The 21032-nt window shown below is 42.6% G+C and overlaps 1 protein-coding gene across 4 annotated transcripts in view; it reads right to left on the reverse strand.

The window, feature by feature from the left end:
* fermt2 (FERM domain containing kindlin 2) overlaps positions 1–21032 on the reverse strand; it is a 42062-nt gene that overhangs the window by 11868 nt on the left and 9162 nt on the right. For 2 of the 4 annotated variants that reach the window (XM_040136795.1, XM_040136794.1), the window contains exons 3-8: positions 13503–13736; positions 7132–7260; positions 4185–4217; positions 2239–2464; positions 1944–2046; positions 1568–1675 (exon numbers count right to left, since the gene is read on the reverse strand). In XM_040136795.1, coding sequence (XP_039992729.1) covers positions 1568–1675; positions 1944–2046; positions 2239–2464; positions 4185–4217; positions 7132–7260; positions 13503–13736 — 833 coding nt within the window. The remainder of the gene's footprint in view (positions 1–1567; positions 1676–1943; positions 2047–2238; positions 2465–4184; positions 4218–7131; positions 7261–13502; positions 13737–21032) is intronic. The other 2 variants (XM_040136797.1, XM_040136796.1) reach the window with 1 other exon arrangement.

Consider the following 21032-nt stretch of genomic DNA (forward strand, 5'->3'; position numbering starts at 1 on the left):
TTGTCTTCTGATTTGTGTGTGTGTGTGTGTGTGTGTGTGTGTGTGTGTGTGTGTGTGTGTGTGTGTGAGTGGCTGAGCACATATGTTTATCTGCTGTGGTACAAAGTACAACGTGTGCCCAGAGTCTTTCCCCTGGGCAGCATGACTATGAGGTCGATTACTGTTCTTGACTCCTGATTACCTTATTTCTGTGTACTGCCAAAGACAAACTTCCAGGTGATAGCACACTAGCACAAGCCAGCAACATACTGGGAGTGGACAATCATTGCTCTTTATTTAGACCCTGTGTATCCAATCTCAACAGTGAAACCTTAGCCAAAACACTGAGCTCATACTACCCAGCTGAAACACAGTAGTAGCTATCAAAGTGCAAACAGACAGGTAACGACAGAGTAGCTGCCAGTCTAAACACCCAACTCGGATTAACATCTCTCTCAGGAAGAGTAACAAGAAACCAGTTAAGTGTAATTATAACCAGCGTGGTGAAACACACCTAACACCTTAGAGTGTAAAAGGGCTTTTAGAAGAATGAGAGCAGGTCTATGAGATGGTGTCTTTCTGGGGTGGGTGGTCTGGGCTGAGGCACTGGGTCCTGTGGCCCAAGATGCTCTATAATTACCCTGGGGGTGAGAACAGGGTGGCGTCCTCAGGTCTTGGCACCCACAGTTTATGAGGGTCAGAAATAGCAGGAGCACCACCCCAAGACTGGAGAGGGCAACCTGCAGGGGCAAAAGGGGCTCACATCTGTATATCACTTCCACTGTTCCCCTTTAAATCCACTCTTGCCATTTCTCTTTCCTCTGATCTTCCTTTAAACTTGTCTGAGAAAGAGATGTTGTGTGTTTGAAGCCACCAGTGTTTTTAAAGTCCAGGCCAGAACAGCTCTGTATGAGTGGCTGCAGCAAGGTGCTCAGAGGTTTGCAGAAATTACTCGGTCACGTGATGCGAATAGCCTTGAAATCCCTGAAACATGCTTGAAATCCCTTGGTATTACTGGGGAAATTTATAGTTGGAAGAATATAGTGCTGGGATTTTAACTATATATCAACAAAAACATTTATTAGAATATAATATTTCAACATCATATTTTTATTTCTTTGTCATGATGACTCACTGGGCTTTGTTTCCAGGCAATCAAAGTGACACCTGATGTCTTTAAAAGTTAATTTTTATTAATCATTTCTTAAAAGGATCTTTTTTTGTTTAAAAACCTAATGACTCCCTTTTTTGCATTGACTATGAGTAAGGAATAAAGTGAATTGATTAATATTACAGCAAATTGAGAAGCCCAGTGGGAATCTGTGTGATAATGCCCCCATTAACCCATTCTGCAGCAATGTACAATAGCCAAGTTTTAGTATGCACGTTGAAGGAGAACTGGCAGCCATATGGCTCAGCTCTGGGCTATAAGCCCATCCAATTTATTAGCTTGCGGTTAAGAGGGAAATGTGCCCATTGCCCAATGAAAAGAAGAATGCAAGTCTTCGAAGTTCAGACCATGACAAAACAATGCTGAAACAGGAAAATTAAGATCAGGCACAGACACAAACACACAGAGTCCTCTTACCTGCAGGGCAGCAAACATCATCATTTCCTCCTCCGTGCACTCAATTTCCTCCAACAGGATAGCCCACTTGGCCTGTTCATAGAGCTGGTTCACTCGGATGGCATCATACTGTGGACACGTACAAACAAACAAATGCTGTCTCACAGTCTGATACACACAGGGCATCACTAGATCTGGTGAAGCATTAGTTAAAAGGTTGTATGACACGCTTATTGCGCTGTCACAAAAATATACAGTACGTTGATCACTATTACACAACTCTGATACTTTCCTTCAAATAGGACAATTCAGAGCAATCCGTCACAACATTGTCTCAACAAATGCCCCAATTAACTGCAGGGTAAAGGTGTTGTACTGCTTTGTCTGTGGGACGTACCTTAGGGTTGAGATCAAAGAAACTGTGGTATTTAAACCTCAGCAGGAGCACTTCATTCTCCTTTACATCCTGCTCCATCAGAGACCTGGATGAGTCCAACCACCTGTGAATACAATGAATGTGGCTAGTTAAAAAATAATGTCTTTTTAAAAATTCTCTATCTGGAAGAAACACAGCCTCAAGTAACTGTTTTGATCAACTATACCGCTCTAAAATATTTTACAATCCACCACAGTATTTCTGACTACAAGCAGTTTAACCAAACCACCAAACCACTAAGCAAAGTTCATCTCACCCCTGGTTGATTTTGGCTTTGTCCAGCAGGGACTGGGGCTTGTAGAGTTTCACCAGGATGTCTGGTGAGGAGATTGGCTGGCTGACAGCGAGGATGCTGGGATTGCCCTCCGACAAGGGGCTGTCCCCGAACCAGGCGGAGGTGGGTGACAGTGGGCTGCCATCCCTGGAGTCGTAGGTGGGGGTCATAGTCTTACTGTACAGGCCTGGACTGGAATAGATGCTCCCTGAAAACACACAGTCATCAGTTACTTCTTGTAGTACAGAAGTCCAAAGAGAAACGCAACGTATTTATCAAATCATCACGTCATTTCATTTTTATATAGTTTTTGCTCTAGAAAATCCAATTAAGTGCACATTTACAAACAGATAATCAAAAACAGCATCAGGGGAAAAAAAGTGAACACTTTTCAAAAAGCACACACACTTGCAGCCTAGCCAGGCCAGCTAGCGGTCAGCAACACCATGTGACTACCAGCCCACACTTTGCAGATGAGTGGCTTCAACAATGTCCTCCTGCTGATGGCGGGATTGATGTGGATCAGCATGCAGATGATGCACTACATGATCAGGGTCACCCACTTACTCACAGTCAAAAAACCTGCAGGAATGCACTGCACACAGCAAACTACTGCATAACTTGCCACAGAGAGGAGAGGGGGAGCACAAAGATATGGAAGAAGGATGCACGGATTACAAATAAATGTAAGGTTGGGAAAAAAAATCCAAAACATAACGGTAAATTAAAATCTTCAATAAACTGTCTATATTTTTTAAATATTGATTTATCATTATATTTTTATGCCTTTGTTTTTCAATTTTGGATTTTGGTTACAAACGTAAGCAAGCCACCAAAGTGAAGCTGCATTTCCTGTCAGCTGGCCTCGTGGAGTATTTTTGGCCCCACACCCCTCCATTCCCTCTCTCCCTCTGTAGGGCCTAGGTCAAGAAGCAACACTGGCTAAACCACTAAATCCCTTCCGAAATCAGGAAGTGGGCTTGGTTTGTGAGTGTGCACGTGTATGTTTGTGTTTGCGAGCTGAGGTCATGAGAAAAGGGTGCAGGGTAAGGCCACCCATCCCTTGGTGGGAGGGGGGGTTGTTTAATTCAGTGACTGTTTCAGGGTATCTCCGTAATGCTAACTTCAACAGGTCAGAGAGAGTTCTCCCATCTCCTGTAGGGTCTCAACAGGAGTCCCACATATCCAGAGAGACCATGTATAAGGTAAAAGCTGACACCCCGTTTAAAACACAACTAGGCCTCCTCTATCCTGTTCACTGACTCTCCAATGCAGGCAAAAAGGCACAAAGAATGTTAACATGACTTGACTCCCTAATGCTCCCACACTGGGGACACGTAGAAGGCTTAGATGGAAGGAGCTGGACCACCAAGGGCTGTTAAGACTAGAAGTAAACCATGAGAGGGTTGACAATTAATGAAAGTGTCTCTGGTGAATTTGATTTTTACACGCAGGTTCTGTGTGGGCTATTGGCTGCAGTATGTATGTAGGATTATAGCCAAATAAGCTTTATCACTGTTCTGATTTCTGAACTTCTATACAATGTATAGCAAAAACACAAAAGCACCTAATAATGATTTATTTATGACCATCTGACTAACCATCACGTTCAAGGACCAAAAAGTATTCAGCTATCCTGCAAAAAAAGTCAGCAGGCACAGTGAGCAGGCCTGGAGGAGCTGTAGGGAAAGTGAGCTTTGAGGTAATTTCTAATGAGACACAAAGCCTTTACATCATGTGACCATTCAAATCAGCTGATTTCCTCTAGAGGAGCAGTCAGGTGACATGGCTGCTAGTCCCAAAGGTTACAGATGTCATGTGACCTCAACACTCCAGCTGTGGGGGGGGTGGAGGGTAGGGAGGAAGGGGGAGGCAAGGGTGAGGAAGCAGTGCTGAAGAGTAAAGGACAGAGGAAGAGGAAAGCTTACCTTTGACAGGTCCGATGTATATTATCTCAGAGGCTAGGATGAAAAGAGAAAGAGTAAGAGAAAGAAAGAAAGTAAAGGAGTGGAGGGAAGAAGTGGAATGGGAAACAACATCAAGTGGACAGATTTAAGATACTCAAAACTCTACAAGGAGAGGAAGAAACAGAGGAGAAGAGACAAAAATAGAGAAATACAAGATTGAGGAGATCCGTGGCATTTCCACGGGCACTGCCAACTTCTAACCTCAGAGGTGGATGATTCAGTTTACCCTCATTGCAGAGGGAGATCACCCTGGCATGACTAGTGAGGTTCTGTCGTTTCCATTTACCCATTCATTGCCATCCAACACAGCACGACTGATTGAAAACCCAGGCAAAGTGTTGGTTAGCGGGACCTAGCCCTGCATGTATAAACAGCAGCAGAAATATACAGTACTTGCTGTCTGAGGTATGTCATTCTCCACGCTGACAGGAAAGATAATTAGATACAACAGACATCGAGTTGTGGTGGGCCCAGAGGGGCCTGGGGGACTGGTATCATGGGCGGCAGTATGGTTCTCAGTCTGAGTCACAACAACAGCTGAGGATTAGTAACATGGATTTTTTTTTTTTTTTTTTTTACCAAAATGACCAATTCTGTGGGGCACTTGACATTGTGTGCAGACAGACAGGGGACATGGAGTTTCCTAAATGGGAGATTTAAAGATGGAGATTGAGGTTTTGGAAAAAGATTGCCAGGCTTTAAGTAGACATAGTTGGTCATGTACAGCTTATGACCTTAGTGTTCATGATCCACCCATGTCATCTGCTTCTGAGCTCAGCGTCACTGTACAGTATAGATACTCTATACCGTATGTATCTGAGAAAAAAATGTAATTATACAGAATTTCTTTTTCTGTTATTTATTTGTTTTACCAGCATTGTCAGTTATAAACAAGTTATTTAAAAAATGGCGAGGCAAGGGAAAAGGCCCTTCCTTTAAAGCTTAGGTACTTTGGAGAAAATTCGTCGAAAATATAATTTAGGTTGCAAACTAACGATTTTTTTCATCATCAATTAATCTACTTATTATTTTCTTGATTAAGCATTTGGTCTATAATATGTTAGGCATTTTTTTTTTTTGCATGTCCCTATCACAAGTTCCCAGAGTCTAAGGCGATGTCTTAACATCTTGTTTTGACAGACCAGTGGTCTAAGCTCCAACGATATTTAGTTTACTATCATAGAGACTGAGAAAACCAGATAATATTCACATCTGAGAAGCTGGATCTCACGAATGTTTAAATTTTTTAGCTTGGAAAATTATTGAAACGATTAAGGAATTATAAAAACTGTTAATCAACTAAATGCTTTAGCTCTTAATACTACAAGAGCAATTCTGAAAGTAACTTCTTTCACAGTAAAGTTAAGACCATGGTGAGCTGCAGTGAGCCCTCCTCGCTTTGTCCCCAAGGTGGTGTGGACTATACAGTAGCATCTGGCCACACATCAGAGGGCTGTGGCTCTGATTGCTTCGCGGCCTCTCTGCAAAGCCTTGTGATTCCTATCAGGAGACCTGAGCTCAGCGGCCAGCCCTTCCCCACAAGGGACAAAATAACGCCTTACAACTTGGCCATGAAATACACTCTCCGACTGTAGCATGTGATCTGATAGGGAGGACGACAGGAAGTGTGCGTGTGTGTGTGTGTGTGCGTGTGTGCGCGCGCATTCACACACAAGTGAGACATACAGGGAGAGTGGTGACAGTAAACAGATTCTGCACATTCCTGTTGAAACTCTGTTTTTCTGCACCACCTAATAATGTGACCACAGTTGCCGACTGGGAACAAAATGTATGTATACCAGAGGCATCGACGTAGCACACCCTTGAAATGTAATGATACAACTTTGGGTGTGACTATCATGTGCCATGTTCATAAAAATGAACTATAATTTAAACAGTTCTCTCTTTTTTTCCCATTTTCACTCATTTTTCTATAGATGGGCATATACTGCAAACCAAATCTGCATGTCAGCAGAATTAGTTTTTCTTGACTCCAGGAATCGTGATGGTTCACCAAGTTCACAATAATTGCTCAGGCCTTTTTCCACTCGTACGAGTGTTTATATATGCACGTTGAGCTGAGTCTAAGGAGAAAGCAGACAGACTCAAGGCCTGAGCAGAAGAGACTCAAACCACACAAAGAGTCCCATTCACCCTGTCTCATAGTGTTAGCAGTTTTGCTTAACGTGAACTCTGTGACAGTGGTATAGCCTGTTTTGTTCTGCTCCTCCATGCTCACATGGTTGTAACTCTCCCATCACTAGCAGAAGGAGGGAGGAGGGCCAGTATAGCTGCAGTCGTGTATCCTGGTTTGGGTTTAAAATGGCAGCGTGACCAACTATGTGTGGAATCTCAACCATTCTTCGTCCTCCCTGCCAAGGAACTGGGAGCCGGGACTGTAGATCCCATGCAGGCCTCAAACTCACACATTCATATTTGGTCATCAGAAGCAGGGTGCAGCAATCTGGAGTTATCTTACTGGTTTTTGAACCACAAGTGCAATCGGACGCAAAAAAGAACGGAAGACGCTCCGGAGCAGCCAGTGGAACCTGTTATTCAATCTGCTGCTTGAGGGAAGTGAGATTATTACTTTCCAAAATAAAATACAAAAATAAAACCTAAAGCACCATAATTACCTAAAAGTAGATCTGAACATAAAAAAAAAATGAATGCATTGACTTAGGTTTGTATAAACCTATTCTTTTCAGCTAATCAGTTTAACATGTGAAGTGCAGAACTTTGACTTTTTACATATTTTTATTTCAGGGAAGACTTTCCTAAATTAGCTCTAAATTATATGCTTCCATCCTACTAAATGTGAATAATTCCACTGAAAAACACTGTAACAAGTGCTTTGAAGCCATACGTGCTTCATTTCCACAAAAGGAGTTACTGTCCATCAACTCACCGGATCCAGGGGTCAACAGTGGACCCTCCAGCTCCAGATCGTCCTCATCTACCTCCTCCAACTTTTTCTTCTTCTTCTTGGGATCACGGGGCTTACGCAGTAGAGATAGCTCCTCTGGGTGGCGGATATCTGGAGGGAGAGAGACAGAAAGTTAGTTTGATGTCACATAAACATAACCTTGACTAGCAACAAAGCCAAGGCAATCCGGGCACCAAGATGGGCAGGTTTGATGTCACAGTGTTACTAAAAACACTACAGGCTTCATATAAACCACACAACTTCTCATATAGGACACAAACAATGTGCAGAATCTTTACTGTAAGGGTATAACTGTCGCTGAGGCAACTCAAAATGAAAAAAAAGGTCAAAGGCAAAAAGGGATATGAAGTAAGAGAAAGCAAATGGATGTAGGAGATGGGTCAGAATTGTAAACAGCTGTACACAAGAGGGGTGGAAAACTACAAATCCTTTTTCTCAGGGACCCAACAAATCTTGCTTTAAATGTATCCAATCCCCAACTCAAACAGGGCAGACACAACCTCTATCTCCCTCTTACCCTCCTTCCTCCGACTACTCCTCTCACATATATGAAACCAGAATTCAGTTGCTGTTAGTAGTAGGACAGCACAACTTCCACAAAAAAAAAAAAAAAAACCTAATCCCTAAAGATACTCAGATATTTTAAATTAAATAAACAACCACATCCTAACCCTGTGTTTGTGTGTGTGTGTAAATAGAAGAGCTGTGTGCAAGATCCCCATCAGACAGTAAGACACCGCACTGGATATAATGTCTAAAACAGAGCAGCCTCTCTCCCCCGGCTTCTCTCCCCTATTTTCCCTCCTTCCCTTGCGCTTAGAGGCCAGGGAACCATCACTCAGCAGCAGCCATGATGTTTTAAGATGGGCTTGGGATGGTTCTAATCTAGCGCGTGAGATGGCCAGAATGTGTCAGGACTAGAATAGATGGAGCTAGTTTAGAAGCAACCACATCTGGATCCTCAGCTGGATTTGGTTTTGCCAAGGATTCCTTATAAATTAAGAACTGAGCTGATATTTGAGAGCCTCATTTCATTATTTTCTCTTGGTTTTCGCTCAGAACTATTGCAAAATTGTTCATTTTTACATATCTGTTGAAATAAATCTCTCTTCATTTTGAAGAGATGAAGGATTGGAAAGGTGTTGCAGACTGATTAAAGAGGTTGCTGAGGGCACTGGGGAAAGCACGAGAATAAGGGAAGAGAGAACGTCTTGGCTTGTTTGGTTTTGTGTAACTAAAGCAAAAGCATTCCAGGAGTTTTAAGAACTACCAGATGGGAGCTCACCCTCTCTCTCTCTCTCTCGCAGTCTCCCTCCTCCCTCATTCTCACTCTGCTGCAGTGGTGGAGCACAATCCCTGTGCCCTTATACAGCCATGTGAGTTGCAGGCGTGCTGCCGAGCTTTAGCCCCATTGAGCTGTGCAAGAGGGCCAATACACACAGTAAAGTGTGTGTCAAACTGTGTACATACGTAGAACTCCTGGGGAGGCATTGCAGAAGAATTCGGCATTTTACTACAAAGGTTCTTTAACTGTTCATCCTTATGACCTCATTGTAAACAATGGAAACTTATCCATAGGGAGAATATTAGCCATCTACTGAGCAAGACCATTCTGGTACAAAATAATAAATGTGGCACTGTTGCTTCGTAACATAGACGAATATTATAACCCTCTAAGGATCAAATGTGTGGCTCAAACAACAGATTTTGGTCATAGAATCTTTTTTAAACCGTTACTCAATGTAGTAAAAATCTATTTTCGGTGACAGGTTTAGGGTCCAATAATCAGTGGAGAAAACGAAAATACAAATGTTCCCGTAAACACCATATCTTAGCCCCCTTTACTGTATTAATGTGTCTGAGCATGTGGGAAATGGGTGGGTGTGGAAGTGTAGCACATATGAGGTCTGTTTAATTATAAATACCATCAAAAATATAACGATAAAGAGGATGAAAGCAGACTAAGAGGAAAATACAAAAAGCGCTCCACTAGTATTTTTCAGACAGGCAAGTATTACAATCCATTTCTGCTGACATACTCAGTTGAGTGCTGAATTGTATGTTTATAGAGATAATTTAAGACTCATGACCTGGTGGGGAAGACTGCTCCTACACTCACTGCATACTTTTCAGGATGATGAGGAAGAGTGAGTGATGGTCAGAGGGCTTACAAAACCTTGGATGATTTCCATTAGCAGGAATGAGACTTTAGACAATAAGACCCCAATCTTCCATCCTGCAGACGTGTGGCAGTAACCAGGCCTGGGGCCAGAGGAGAGGGGTTGACTGAGAGCCAGCTGGGCGCGCAAGACCTCCTCCTTGGAACACATGATTCACTGCCGTGAGTAAGGCCAGCCGCAGAAGAATCACAAACACCGTCACAGTCTAATTTTACAGCACTAAAGTTTACAGTACAAACAGATGGAGACCCTACATGGACAAAAAAATTAAAGAGGAGTGATTTCACCTTCTGTTGTCCCCTTGTATATTTCTCACTGTTATGAAGAGGTACTCATTGGACTGATGGCGAACAATGAATCAAGCAGGGGAGACCAAATGAAACGAGGGGCAAGTCCATTGGGAAACGGATAATGAGGATGTACATAATGTGGACATATTATGTTTTAAGAATTTAGCTAATGAATTGCAGTGAAGTTAGTTTTTTGGCATCTGAAGTGAGTCAAATGATGCTAATACTCAATACAATAACATGAGGCACACAGATAGATCACTTTTACTATTTTTCACTCTAACTTTAAGTACAAACAATACCAATTTATGTAAAATGGCCTGGGAATAATGTTAAGAGGTTTTTTCTTGATTTATCAGACAGGAGGCAAAAAAAGGAGCTAAAAAGGCTCATAAAGGATAATAATGCACTTTAATTTAGGAGTTGGACCTGAGGTCACACCGCACTCCTCCTGTGTTATGACAACAGTGGCCAGCACACTCAGGCCGGTCAAGAAGACCACACACTGATGGGCCATAAATCTGCTGGACCAAAACGATGAGGCAACAGTCCCACACAATTTCAGAAAGGTTTCTGGGTGACAAAGCGCCCCGACCAATCACTTCACTGCAATATGGCTTCTCAGCTTTCAACGTCCTACTTCAGACTCATCCTCCTGTGTTCTCTATGTCCCGCCATATTGACATCAGTCACCTTCCTTTCCTGCCTGGTAATCAATTTATGTCCTGAAGGTAATCTACATCCGGTCATTTATTTGACTCATTGTAATGTTTCAGAGAAGTGACGACTTCTCTGAAAAAAAAAAAAAAACAACAACAGGAAAAAAACCCCACACAGCGCTTAAGCGGAGCAGCCTGACATTTGTTATCCTGAAGTGATGCTTTTCTGAGAGCAGCGGGCTGGTTGCGCCACCTCGGGCTCCCCGGACCACAGTCATGTGTTAGTCAGTTGTGAAAAGTACATTTTGTGTGGTGGCTCACAGGAAGAGTAAAACAGCCTCCCTCCTTGGCTGGAAGTGAGTCCATGTTGTCTAGGCGGGACAAGCTCATGTCTTGTCTTCACTGTCTTCGCTGGGCAAATTACTCTTCACAAAAGCCAGAGTAACCAGTTCAGTACCATTCATTTTTGTCTCAACTACAGACCTGACTTTATGCATTTCACACGGCATTTTATCGCTGATAAAATAGGTAATTAATTGGTTTTTTGATAAAAAGAATTTTCATTATCTATGAATGATTTAAATAATTTATCAAGCAAAAAAGACAAATATTTGTACATTCTGGCTTCCAAAATGTGAGTATCCGCTACTGTTCTCTGTTATATCACTGTAAACTGAAATTTTGTGGGTTTATACCTGTTGGTCATACAAAACACGCCATTTGAATATGTCAGCTTCAGTACCCAATAATTGTCACAGACATTTTTCACTAATTCCACTATCATCAAAAAAAAAAAAAAAAAAAAAGATTAATAAGTAATCAAAATAACTGTTGGTTTCAAACCGTACAGAATTTCCACTGAGTGTAAACTGGCACCATAACACAACAAATATGTATATTTGAGATGATCTTCAGACTTCAAAAAGCTCACAAATGTGGGTTCAGAGGATTCTCTGAATTGTTGACAGAGTTCAAAAATGTTATCTTGCAACTAAAAATGGAAAATCCCCAATTCCTGTACTTCACTATCAAGTAAGCAATGCAGCACAGGAAATAGGAGCTGCCAAATGGAAGTAGAGGTCAAAACAGGAGTGAAACTGAGTGATTTTCATCTATTACAGTACATCGACCTTTTGCTGAGTCCTCTTCTTTCCCAGCCAGCCCAGATGGACTTTGTCTGTGTCAGGACGCAGCTGCCATGGATGTGGGAGAAGTACAGCGGTGATAATTGGTTTTATACTTTTAGCTTTGGAGTGTTATGTTTTCTATGCTTTGCTCCAGTATGGGACGCTCACTGTCAGAATTTGAGTTGTGCAAAAGAGGCTGAAAAGCAGACAAAATAGAAAATTTGCGGTAAAAACATGCTGTATGTTAATATTACAAAATAACAGTAGAGACAACATAATATCATTCTAAGACTGTAGAGCATAATAGGAAAAATAAACTATGGAATGGGTGGGAATAAAAACAGCCAAATACTAAACTGGTAGACTCAACTCTGAACTTGTTTTGGAACAGGAAATAGCTTCTGTGTGACCAACTGACTGGACATGCCAAAGCAAAAGACGCCCTCAAAATAAATTAGTATGATATCAAGAACTGGAGCCAATGGTGAGCTGCTCATCATTGAAAAAATCTCCACTGTCTTTCCTGTATCTCTGCCCCTCCCTTTCTGCTGTCTAGAGTGAAGGACAGTTGGACAGACCTTGTCTCTTCCTGTCCCATCTGATTCTCTATGCTGTGGAGCTCACAGGCAGTTAGCAGAAAATATGCACAGGAAATTGTAAACCTCAAAGTTGCCCAGATAACAAAAAATGAAATGCTTCCAGGCCAGACCAGCTGTAAGTCTGATAAATCAGCTGTCATGCCCTTAGTTATAGTTTAGAGCTTCCCCACTGTCCATTACCGTAAATTCTGCTTTTTACAAGCTATAATACAGAGTGATTCAAATACAACAGTAGAAGCAATTCACACTGAGGGGCCCTTTACAGCCACCGTACAACATCTTGCAAAAGCAATACATCCTGAATTTCTGCACGGCCGAAATAGATTTATTGCAGAAGCAGCAGACATATTCCAAACCGGGCCTGGCTGAGAGAGAGGCTACCGGCCTGTTTCTCCACCGTCTCCCTGCCTCTGCTTTCAAAAAAAAGCCTCTTTGTATATTTACACTCAACACGCTAAATGTGCTATTTGTTCTTGTTCATTCACGAGGAACCCCTTAGTCTTAAAAAATAAAAAATAAAATGCTCCATTCCTGCCAAATTAAAAACAAGGTCGAGTGCTACCTGTAGAAGCCAATAAAAACAGGAGAGCTGCCACTGCAGCCCCTCATCCTGCCTGCTGTACACAGTCCAGTGACAAAGTAACAACAGGTGTGCTATGACCCTGCCTGATGGAAGGATTTGCATGGGTGGGGGTTCTTCAAACCTGCCAACCCCACTGCAGACAGGGACTATGAGTCAGGAGCAAGTGGCGAGCTCTGAGCCTAGGAAAAGTGGGTGTTAGCAGGTCAGGGTCACCGGGGTCTAGTGTGTGACCCCTGACGCGTCTCTAACGGGACAGTGTGGTGCCAATGATGGAAGATGTCGATAGTGTCTGTCTGTGACCCTTGGGTATTACTTACACCATAGGACACAGTTAAATTTGGAACTGATATTAGTAGAAGAGATGGTAGGTGAGCCAGACAGTTAGCAAGACTATGAGTTCTTTACGTGTACATGAATTTGTCCTTTAGTGTGTGCCTTTGCTACAAGCCTGGGACAGATTGATAATCTCTGTTTACTAAACATTACTCTAAGACCGATGGAGCCCAGGCCCCAAGGACACGAGTCCCAAGCTACTACTCAGGAGATGTGACTACGGTACGCAAAGGCCAGAGTGCGTTTAATAAACACAACAAATTGCTGGGAATAAAGACAAAGTGAGAGGAAGGAGATGATTAGCTAAGTTTGATTCAGAACTTTTCCAGTACCTTTCCCAAAATAGTATTACCTGGGGAAGTTTTTGGTTTAGCAGGGTGGGCACCTTCAGTAGGCCTGGTATCACCATCTAAACTCAAAAGGAGTTCTATTCCTATAACTCACTGCCAATCAGTCACATCTCATCTCACATTTGCTTCATGACTGTTTTCCACATCACCACTAGAAATGTGAACGCTGCTCTGCCTGCTGTCCTGTAAACGAGTCCTCCGCACCACTTACTGAAAGTTTTGCAGATGTCGGACACAGCCTTGAAGACGCGGTCCGAGAAGTTGACCTTGACCTTCATGTGCTTCATGTTGGGCAGCTGGAGGCGCAGCAGCTTGTGCTGTGGCGTGAAGAGCAGCCTGGCGTCAGCTTGGATGCCGTACTTGTCCAACGTCCAGTGGGTTTTCAACAGCCATGTCTTCTTCTTCTCCCACCACAAAGCATGGTCTGACCAGTCTTTCTTCACATCTATGGAGGGAAAGAATAGAGTAGCGTGGATGACTTTTAGTAAGAACTGCAGACATGGCAAATGCAAACACATCAAAACATTACATAGTCTTTTTTTTTTCTTTTGTACAGTCATTCTCTTTGATAAATTGCACAACCTTATTAGTGACCATCTGTATCACTTGTATCTACAAGTTGAAGATTTTGTTGGCAAAGGAAAAGTGTAACCAGTGTGCTCAGTCTGTATCCTTCTCACTGTACTGGCCTAAGCTCACCAAATTTGTCCCTCCAGGGCAGGGGGTCACATTTAGGGTGAAGGGGGAGTCCAGAAAAGGTTTGCACAGGGGCGGTGAAGTCAAAGTGAGAGGGAGGAGACAACTGAGTGCGTGAAAGACGTGGCTGTTTGTATGACACTGTGGGGATATCTGGTTCATTCCTTCCTCTTTGTTCCAAAGTCACACTGTGATCCCTCTAATGCAGACACAAGCCACCCAAAACCCCAAATAGCTCCCAGGCTTTCACTCTGCAGGGGCTCGGCACAATGGGGACGGACCTGTGGTCTCATGGTGTGTGTGTCTGACTTCAAGGAGAAGGTGAAAACCGCAGGGATTTAAGGGAACTCAAAGCAGCTGTTTTGCAGATCATCTAGCTCTGGTTTCTGTATGAACAGCATTGTGGTGGGCTGACGTTGTGTTTGAGCTGCGAGTCACTTCAAAGCGCGAGAGTATCTCTGCATCCAGTCGTCGTTCTTTATCCCTCTTATAGCATACATTCAGAAAATAGCCAAGTATGTTAAGCTACAAGTCAAGATGAACGGCAGGCCAGCTGGCTCAAGAACAGAGTTCTTGGCTGTGCACATGTACCCGATTTCGTGCATAAGTTGCCTCACGTTTAAATAGAAAATATATTTAGCAGAGTATGATAGTTGAGATGGAGTGACCAGGCCTATTGTTTTTAGCTTATCATACTTCCAGAAGTCCCCCATGAATAGTGATGTCATTACTCTAGCAATAGTCCAGGAAGGCACTTCCCAGAGCAGTGTCTCATTTCCTCCACCCACATACCCCTTCATTACTTCTCCAGCCTATCGTCTTTCTCACTCTGGCTCTGTCTCTCTCTCTCTCACTGAGTCAGTGTCCAAACACAGACGTTGAGTCTGCCCAGTCATCCTTAAATCAAAGCATTCGATCTGAACTGATTCAACTGTAAAATTGGTTCGATTAAAGGCATATACCCTGAAATACCCTGAAAATGTTGCCATGTATTGTCATAGCCCAATGTTATATATCCCCAAAAGCTTGTCAGCCAGATGACAAGAATTCAAGTGTACATACTGTTGTGGGCATACTCGTGCTGGGCCCAGCACAAGAGTTGAGAGCTCAGGGGGACCTTATGAAATTTCTTATTTTGTCAGACTGACAGTCCACAATCTGAAAATATTTCATTTACAATCCTTTGAACGACAGAACAGCAGTAAAACCTCACATTTGAGATGCTGAAACCAGCAAATCTTTGGTATTTTTACTTACGAGTAAACCATATAAATAATAATCACTCGATTATCAGACTTGTTGATGCCTAAGTTTCTTTCGATCGACTGACATATTAATTTCAGCAGTACCATACTGATGGGTAAATAAAAAGTCAAATAGATAAGCTTTAGGCCCAGGAATAACTGTATTTATTGCAAATTATGCTGATCATTCCTGTGGTTAAAAAAAAGGCAAGAGCTGCCTTCTGACCCCCATTAAGGAAACACATCTACTTTGTATTCAAGGCTGGTAGCACATTAGCCAAATGTGCCATCAACACATTATTTAGACTCACCACATGAGGAAGGACACCGCTATTAATAGACAAACAGAGGCCAAAATGGACTACAATTACTTTCTGATACATAGTGAGTAAACAGCAGTTACAGCAGTGGTTTTGTTTTTACATCACAATCCAACACTGACCGATGCACATTGCTTCTGCTCACTCCGAAAGGAGGATGGTAACAATGTTAAAAAACAGGGGAGTGACCTTGAATGTTACCCTATGGTGATCTCCTCTCTCTGTCAATCAAACCGCTTGGTGCCATGGTAACCTAAACCTTGAGTGGCCTTTTGTTTCTATGCACTGGTATTGTTTTCCCTGACCTTAACTTTACATAGGGGCATTCATATGCATTGTTGACACTCTCCTGCTGATCCCGTCTAAAAGCTCAATGAATGGGATTAGAGGGTGAGTAAGTGAAACAACCGATTGGCTGTTTTTGAACCAGGAAACAAGACTGCTGTAGAGCACACTGGGATAGGGAAGAGATTACATTGGTGATTAAGATGGGGAGGAAAGTTTGAGAATAAGAGTGGCCAGCCAGCATTTCAATGCAGATGTGACTATGAAGGCCTAGGACTATGTGAATTGAATTGGGGAGAGGTTGTTTGTCAAGCTGTTGGGGTTTATACTGTTTACTCCGACAGGCAAACACTTGGTACTTGAGTGAAAGCATTCCAAGCTTTCTTTCTGAGACCCCGTGTGAGTTACTTTAGCAGCATGGGGTCTAGCTGTCATCGCTCTGTTCTCATGCCTCAGCTGTGCAGAACACAACTTCATTATTACCATCAGAGGAACTGCTCCCTTAAGTGTACGGCAGCTATTAAAGGCTGAAATAATGAGAGGGAGTACCGAGAGGAAAAATTGAAAATAGACCTGAATATATTTTCATAACTCTGCTCACAGTTTTTCCTCTTCCAAACTTGTAATTTCTGGTGTCTGGGAGCAATGCTAAACAGCTAGCATTAACGTTTGGCACTCAAGCCTTCACCACAGACCACGATCTATAGCGCCGTCATCATACTCAGCATGCATGGCCACCATACAGTCTGTGGCAAGGCATGAATGCACGTCTTGGCTTGTCTCAGTCAGTGGCCTCTGCGCCACTGTTTCCTTGTCATTGCCCACCACCAAAACCTTACTGGACATAGTCTTTCCTTCTGCTTGCTTGTGTCATTAGACAGTGGTTCTGTGTGTTGTGATTGGACGAAGGCAGCTCGGGTAGACGTCCACTGGGTTCTTTCAGCGACAAGGTGGTAACTCAATCCACAGAGAAGGGTGGACAGGGGGCCAATGGCATCTCCCAGCTAAAAATACAGCTTGCCAAGGCTGACGTAATGCAGCAGCCAGAGGAGTGGGGGCCTAAGTAATTGGTTGCATTAAATATGGACCCACGGCCCTTAGTGGAGTGATGTGTGCGTGTGTGTGTGTGTGTGTGTGTGGGGGGGGTGCAAGGAGGGGCTAAAAGACAAGGACAGGGGAAACAGAATGGGAAAACCATGTTTTATGACCTCTGCAGGAGGTGAAAGATGATACGGAGATTGTGTGTGTTGTGTGTGTTGTGTGTGCAGGTTTGGGGATTTGTCAGAGGCAGGGTGTTCTTTCCATCCATTAACTACTTTAGTTCTGTGTGTTTGTGCGTGTGTGTGCTTTAACAAGCTAAATTAATCCATAAATTCTGTCAAACTGAGTTCTTTTCATTCACCACCATCACCGCCACAGCTCTCGACCAAGACCACTTCCTCTGCTTTGTGCACCAGATACCACAAATAGAAATACTGCTTACAAAACACATGGATTAATACGGCAATATTCTAAGAAGCAATTAAAGAAAAAAGCTAAGGCCAAACATTAAAGCTGGACTAAAAATGTTTTATTGTTGGCACCAAAATACCCAGTTTGCAGGGCTTTAATTGGAATAATAAAGGGAACTGAACTGTCCCTCCTTCCCTCTCCTCCCCGTCACTCTTATTTACTCTTTCCATCCCTGTCTTTCTAGTCAGAGTATCTGTGGTGTTTACATTAGGTGACAGCTATGTTTATGGAGGCCTGTCTGGGAGGGGGAGGATTTGGGATGACGGAGGAGAGGATGAGAAAGAAGGAATGAGGGAAAGGACACGAAAAGGAGGGAAGAGGAGGACAAGGAGGAGCTCTAACTGGGGAAACGATAATATGAGAGTGAGCCAGAGCAAGCCAGAGGAGGGAATCAAAAAAAAGTCTACATGCACAAAGTACTAGATGTTTAACTAGCATCTACTAATTTTTATCTCCTCCATAAAAATGAAAAACTTATTCCTACTTATTCCTAGGTGAACAGATACAAGAAGTAGAGATTTCAGCATCTGAGTATGCATCTACCTGCTACTAACACACGTTTGAACACAAACACACGCACACACAGATTTGGTACCTGTTGTGACACTCCCACCTATCATCATTTTAGGTTTATCGTTTTGTAAGTATTACCTGGCTATTTTTCCATCAAAAAGCTATTTCTTCTATTTTGAATTTTATTTTTTGATCTGTCGCTGAACAATATTATACTTAGATTTAGTCATATCAATAAAAATCAAAACAGATTTGAGTTTAATGACAAATAGAGAAATGGAATAGAGAGATGGAAAGTGGAAAGATAAGTTATAATACAAGTTGCAATGATTTGCGTGTTGATTTGCTGATCATTTAAAATGCCAATTATTGATGCTGACTGAAAAAAAAAAAAAGTTCATACCTAGCAAAATTCAGAGAACTGGAAATGCAGCAGTCATGCCAAAATGTGACACGGAGCTTTTGCAATAGAAGGAAAAAATATTTGCTTTTCCATGTGCTCTCAGTTACTGATATTATTTCCTTACTAGGATTTAACCAGCAAAGCTGTGACAGTCAGCTGATGCCTAAAGCACAATCCAGGCTCATCTCTAGCATCACTGATGGAAGTGATTTAAGAGAGGACACATAGGTTATGACTGTATTTCACCATGTTTGCACAGTGAGCCCTTTTTTCTAACAATGTTTTTCATAAGGCGTCAGAGCCATCTGTTGCTGTCAGTGATAACCATGGCCATGCAGTGCAAGGCTTTGTCATTTTCCACCATCAGCTGATAAAAACATTACAGCTGGGTGAGGCTGGCCTTGCTGTTTCCTTGGTGACTGCTGACTGACGCCACAGGGGCAGTGGTGCAAGGTGACAACTTGTTTTCATACACAACAAAGACACAGAGCAGATTTGCCATTCTTATTCTCTCCCTCTCTCTCTCTCACACACACACAAACACACACAGTTTATCCCCCTCTACAACATGAAAGCCCTTCTCTTTCTAAATATATTCCACGTCTGATGCAGGGTGAAGGTCGGTATTGACAAGCAAAGATACAGGAACCAAGTGTTCTGCACTGTCCTTAAATTAGATCTGTAACTGCAAATGGCCTTTACGCACTCACTTGCTCGTGCAGTCATGCTAGATAGTATCAACATCAGATACCCAACATGGTTCGTGGAGACAGGTGATGATGATATCTGTGTAGCAGACATGAGATAGAGTGTCACACCAGGTTTACAGTGGAAGATTGAAGTGATACAGTGAATTACTACGTACAATACATTGAACAACTCTTGGCTTGTGGTCAAAACATTCATACACGTCGGGGACAGAAGAGGCATCTGAAGAGAAGACAAACGTGTTCTCTGAACTTGTGCCAAATGATCAACAGATAATAACCTAACCCAGAAGTCATACTTGCAATGCATCTGTTACATCTATCAATATAAAACTAAGAGTGTGTGATACTGACAACACTTCATGTGGCCTGACTCCAACACCATCAAAAGGTGAAATCATTGACTAATGTGTTGATCTATTCCAGCTGAGTCCCTCGGGGATTCACTAACCAACACCATTTAAACTTAAGAGCTTTCTATTTACTGGCTGAGTTGAACAAGGTGGGCTGATCTTATTTCAGTCTGTTATTAAAACAACAGCTCCGCTTCCTGCCAACAGTCAATCAAATTGAAACCGGCCATTTACCACATGCATTACATATGCAAGACACATTGCCTTTAGACTCAGATTCTACTAACAGGCAAAACCCAGAACATTTCAAGCAGTCAAACTTCACATGACAAAGCCTTTAGACAAACAGAACCATGCTGCCATTAAAGCCTTTTAGGCTGCAGAAATAGGAAACAAAGGTTCATCACGGTTGCGGTTCATGTAAGTGGAAGGAGTCAGGGGACCTTGTGATGTGTTATTGATTTTATTGATTGTACTTCCATTGTTTCCCCACACACAGACATTCTAGACAGCCTAAAACCAGATCATTTATAGTTTTAATTTTTCAGACAGTGAGATCCTGTCTGATTACACAACACACACACACACACACACACACACACACACACACACACACACACACACACACACACACACACACACACAGAAAGAGAAAAAGAAAGAGAGAGAGAGAGAAAGTCAGAGAGAACCCACCCCTAAAACATGCTCATTCATCTATAGCCTAAAGAATACAGGATTTGCTTGGGGTATGATTCAGGATAAGCCCTGTCAAGCGCTGGTAAGACTCAGGCTTCAGGCCAAATCTTTGGTGCATCAAGGTTCACATCTTAGCTCAGCTGAGAGCTCCAGAGGATGAGATGAAACTGTTTTGGTAGGGCTGAGGTAGACAGGAGAGTTGGGTCATTATATAGAGGACTACAGGTGAAGTTGTGGAGGCGGACAGACTCTGCATCAGTGAAGGAAAATGGACACTTTTCCACTGAGTGTAGTGAATCAGAAATCTTAAAAGGAAATTTAGGAGCATCCAGCCTGTTAGAGCAAGAAGAGAGTGCAACAGTGCTGCTTCGATGCATTAGGAGAGGCCAGGGGGGCTATTAGAGGAAAGCTCCTTAGAGACACATAGTTTGTATCCATTTATGTCATAATCCAAACACAGCAAAACAGTGGGGATACTCCCACTCTACCCTGACACAGCTCTATACAATTAAGTGTTAAGGGACCCCGGTGGAATAATGACATTACAAACTCTATGGGTCTAAGATCAATGGAGCAGATAGACAATATTCATCTGTCCTTCTATCTATCCTGTCAGACATCCCCCTGGGACTGTGATAAGCAATCCCAGTGATGCATCCTAGAGTTCAATAGGAAGCTCAGTTGCTCCACAGTGCCTAGCTGCATTTCTCTAGCAGAACTTTCCATTAGCAGAACTAGCATGTTAAACCGACACTTCCGAATACTTGAGGCTGCTAAGCGTGATTGCTTCCAGGTTAAATTTTTGGACAATCTACAGAACTGCTGAAATTTTCATTATTTTTTTTATTGAGACATTTTTCAGACAAATGAACCCGCAAAGGTGCAAATGAGAAAATGAAAAGAAGACCCTAATAAAGCCCCTATAAGAACAAACACCTCTCTTGCGGCTTTGCTCTGTAAAAAGGGGGAGTACAGAGGATGGGGGGCTGCGAGGCGGGGACAGGTTTAAATG

The sequence above is a fragment of the Xiphias gladius genome, chromosome 10, assembly GCF_016859285.1.
Source record: "Xiphias gladius isolate SHS-SW01 ecotype Sanya breed wild chromosome 10, ASM1685928v1, whole genome shotgun sequence".
Lineage (NCBI taxonomy): Eukaryota > Metazoa > Chordata > Actinopteri > Istiophoriformes > Xiphiidae > Xiphias > Xiphias gladius.